Source organism: Poecilia latipinna, unplaced genomic scaffold (genome assembly GCF_001443285.1).
Source record: "Poecilia latipinna isolate Pla-1442-1.1 unplaced genomic scaffold, P_latipinna-1.0 Scaffold3004, whole genome shotgun sequence".
Lineage (NCBI taxonomy): Eukaryota > Metazoa > Chordata > Actinopteri > Cyprinodontiformes > Poeciliidae > Poecilia > Poecilia latipinna.
Genome location: NW_015115620.1, coordinates 16,904 through 19,249, shown reverse-complemented (window position 1 = coordinate 19,249; position 2,346 = coordinate 16,904). Strand labels below are relative to the sequence as shown.

Genomic DNA, 2,346 nt, shown 5'->3' with positions numbered 1-2,346 from the left:
TCATTCAAAAGTGGGGGGCGGCTCTAGGCTGCCCAGTTAAAGTGTCATAATGGACACCGGCAGAGTTTAAACCCTTAAATCTCACCCCCGAAAAATACAATGGAAAAACGGCAAGTGGGCATTCCAGCACGGGTTAAGGGGTTAAAAATGTATTCTGAATATATTTTAACTCCGAAAGAGTAGGTACAAATATATAACATTAAAATTTCAGTGGTATTTTCTTGATTCAAATCCTGGTGACACATATTTACTTTCATAAAACTGGAGCTAAACTTACTGTATTTGAATTAAACCTGTGATCTGCCTGGTTTATTTCTATGCCACTAAATGGAAAGCTGTCTGGTTTGGGTTCCATTTCATTCAGTTTTATTTTATCACAGTTTGACATGTCTGATATTTCTATATTTTGACAATTTATTGTTTTTAAGTTTTTGTGCTTACAAAGTCAACATATAGCGATATAAAAAGAAAATCTAGCAAAAGAAATCATACCCCTATTTTAATATAAGCATTGTGTGTCATCACTATCGATTTAGGTTTACTGTAAATAAATGACCTGAGTAACTGCTCATCAGCCAGTCTGACCATTAAAGCAGGAGTTTTAACAGATCGTTGCTCTGCAGCATTCAGGTTTGTGTTAACATGCTAAGACAGAAAGAGATCAGCATTCATTTTAGGCCTCAGCAGACTGTCTGTTGCCTTACTCAGATCATTTTTATGGTTAAATGCCTCATTTTGGAATTTCTTTTGATAGTCTGGGTTTGCTATGTTAGAGTTGATGTTTAAAAGATGTTTCCTGTCCCTGCAGGTGAGAAGTGTGCTGTTGTTGCGATGGGAACAGCCGTGGGAAACAGTGATGTGTGGTTCCGTTTCAACGAAGGCATGTCTAATGCGGTCAGACGCAATGTTTACATCAGAGAGCTTCAGTAGCACTCCTCCTGCATAAATTGATCGACATCAACGTGTTTTGTTAATTCAAATAGTGTTTATTTGGATTGACAGTGCAGAGACAAAAAAAGAACATTGCAAAACCCAAGGAAAGATGTTCCATGTTGCACACTCAGTCTGACACATCAAGAAACAGCATCCAGAAATCTCCAAATAAATAAACAGAAATGAAAGCAATGATGTTTGGGAGTGAATTAGTGAAGCGAGGCGGTGTGAGAGTGCATGTTTTTTTTTTTTGTTTTTTTTTTTCAGATTATATACATCTTTGATTGTGTGTGTCACCATTACAGGATCACACACTTGCCCTTTTCTACCCAGGGGTTGGCTCGCATCAGCTCAGGGTTCAGAAATGGATCTTCACAAACACAGCCTTCGATCCACTTCACCAGCCTGCAGAAACAAACCATCATCACCATGAGCGAGTTCAAGTTCATTCCAGAATGGCAGAGAGGGGTGTGTGTGTGTGTGTGTGTGTGTGTGTGTGTGTATGTGTGTGTGTGTGTGTGTGTGTGGTTTTCTTCGTTTGTTTAATACCTTGTGGGGACCATTTTCCTGACACAGGCTTTGGTACCCCCCCTTGTGGGGACCGAAGCCTGGTCCCCACAAGGGGAAACACTGTTTTTAGGACTAAGGTGTGAATTGAGTTTTGGAGAGGGTTAGTTATTAGGGTTAGGATTAGGGTAAGGTTTAGGATGTAGAAATGAATGGAAGTCAATGGAAAGTCCCCACAAAGATAGCCATGCAAATGTGTGTGCGTGCACAAGAGAGAGACAGTTCATGCTCCACTCACTCCGTTACAGTAATGGAGGATTTTTCTCTGTTAACCGCCAGTTGGTACTGAAGACTTTCCACTTCTCTCTTCATCTGTGGGACGTCTAACTCTGCCATGATGCAGCTGCTGTGCTATACACATGCACACACACACACAAGAACATTTGAAAGTATTAAGTCACTTAAATATTCAAAACACACTCAGTCTAGTTATTTGCTAGTTGACTTACTGCATTTTGTCACACAAACTTAACCCTTAGACGAGACCTAAGAAGGGAGGCCCAGATTTCCCTCTCCATCAGCCACTTGGGCCACCACCCTCTGAGGATGTAGAGCTGGTCCAGTGTTCCACGACTAGGACGAAAACCACTCTGCTCTTCCTGAATAATGAGGTTCGACTATCCAACAGACCCTCCTCTCCAGGATCCCTGAATAGACCTTACCAGGGAGACTTAATAGTGTGATTTTTCTGTAATTGAAGCACACCCTGTGGTCCCACCCTTTTTGAACAGTGTATGTGTGCGAACAAGGGGACCACCACCCCAGTCTGCCAATCCAGGGAAACTGCCCCCGATGTCCATGTAATATTGCAGAGTCACATCAGCCAACACAATCCTACATCATCCA

General features: G+C 41.7%; 2 protein-coding genes across 4 annotated transcripts in view; one reads left to right on the top strand and one right to left on the bottom strand.

The window, feature by feature from the left end:
- The window catches only part of chtf18 (CTF18, chromosome transmission fidelity factor 18 homolog (S. cerevisiae)), a gene marked incomplete at its 5' end in the record, with an annotated part of 44,217 nt that extends 43,096 nt beyond the window's left edge, over positions 1–1,121 (top strand). The window contains one exon of the mRNA XM_015022427.1: positions 809–1,121. Within this exon, the coding sequence (XP_014877913.1) occupies positions 809–930 (122 nt within the window). The remainder of the gene's footprint in view (positions 1–808) is intronic.
- Positions 1,122–1,187: 66 nt separating this feature from the next.
- Positions 1,188–2,346, bottom strand: part of LOC106939862 (guanine nucleotide-binding protein G(I)/G(S)/G(O) subunit gamma-13-like) — a 7,444-nt gene continuing 6,285 nt past the window's right edge. The window contains exons 1-3 of one of the 3 annotated variants that reach the window (XM_015022429.1): positions 1,950–2,327; positions 1,739–1,851; positions 1,188–1,338 (exon numbers count right to left, since the gene is read on the bottom strand). In XM_015022429.1, coding sequence (XP_014877915.1) covers positions 1,233–1,338; positions 1,739–1,836 — 204 coding nt within the window. In that variant the 5' untranslated portion in view covers positions 1,837–1,851; positions 1,950–2,327 and the 3' untranslated portion in view covers positions 1,188–1,232. Of the gene's footprint in view, positions 1,339–1,738; positions 1,852–1,949; positions 2,328–2,346 lie in introns of those variants that run through there. The other 2 variants (XM_015022430.1, XM_015022428.1) reach the window with 2 other exon arrangements.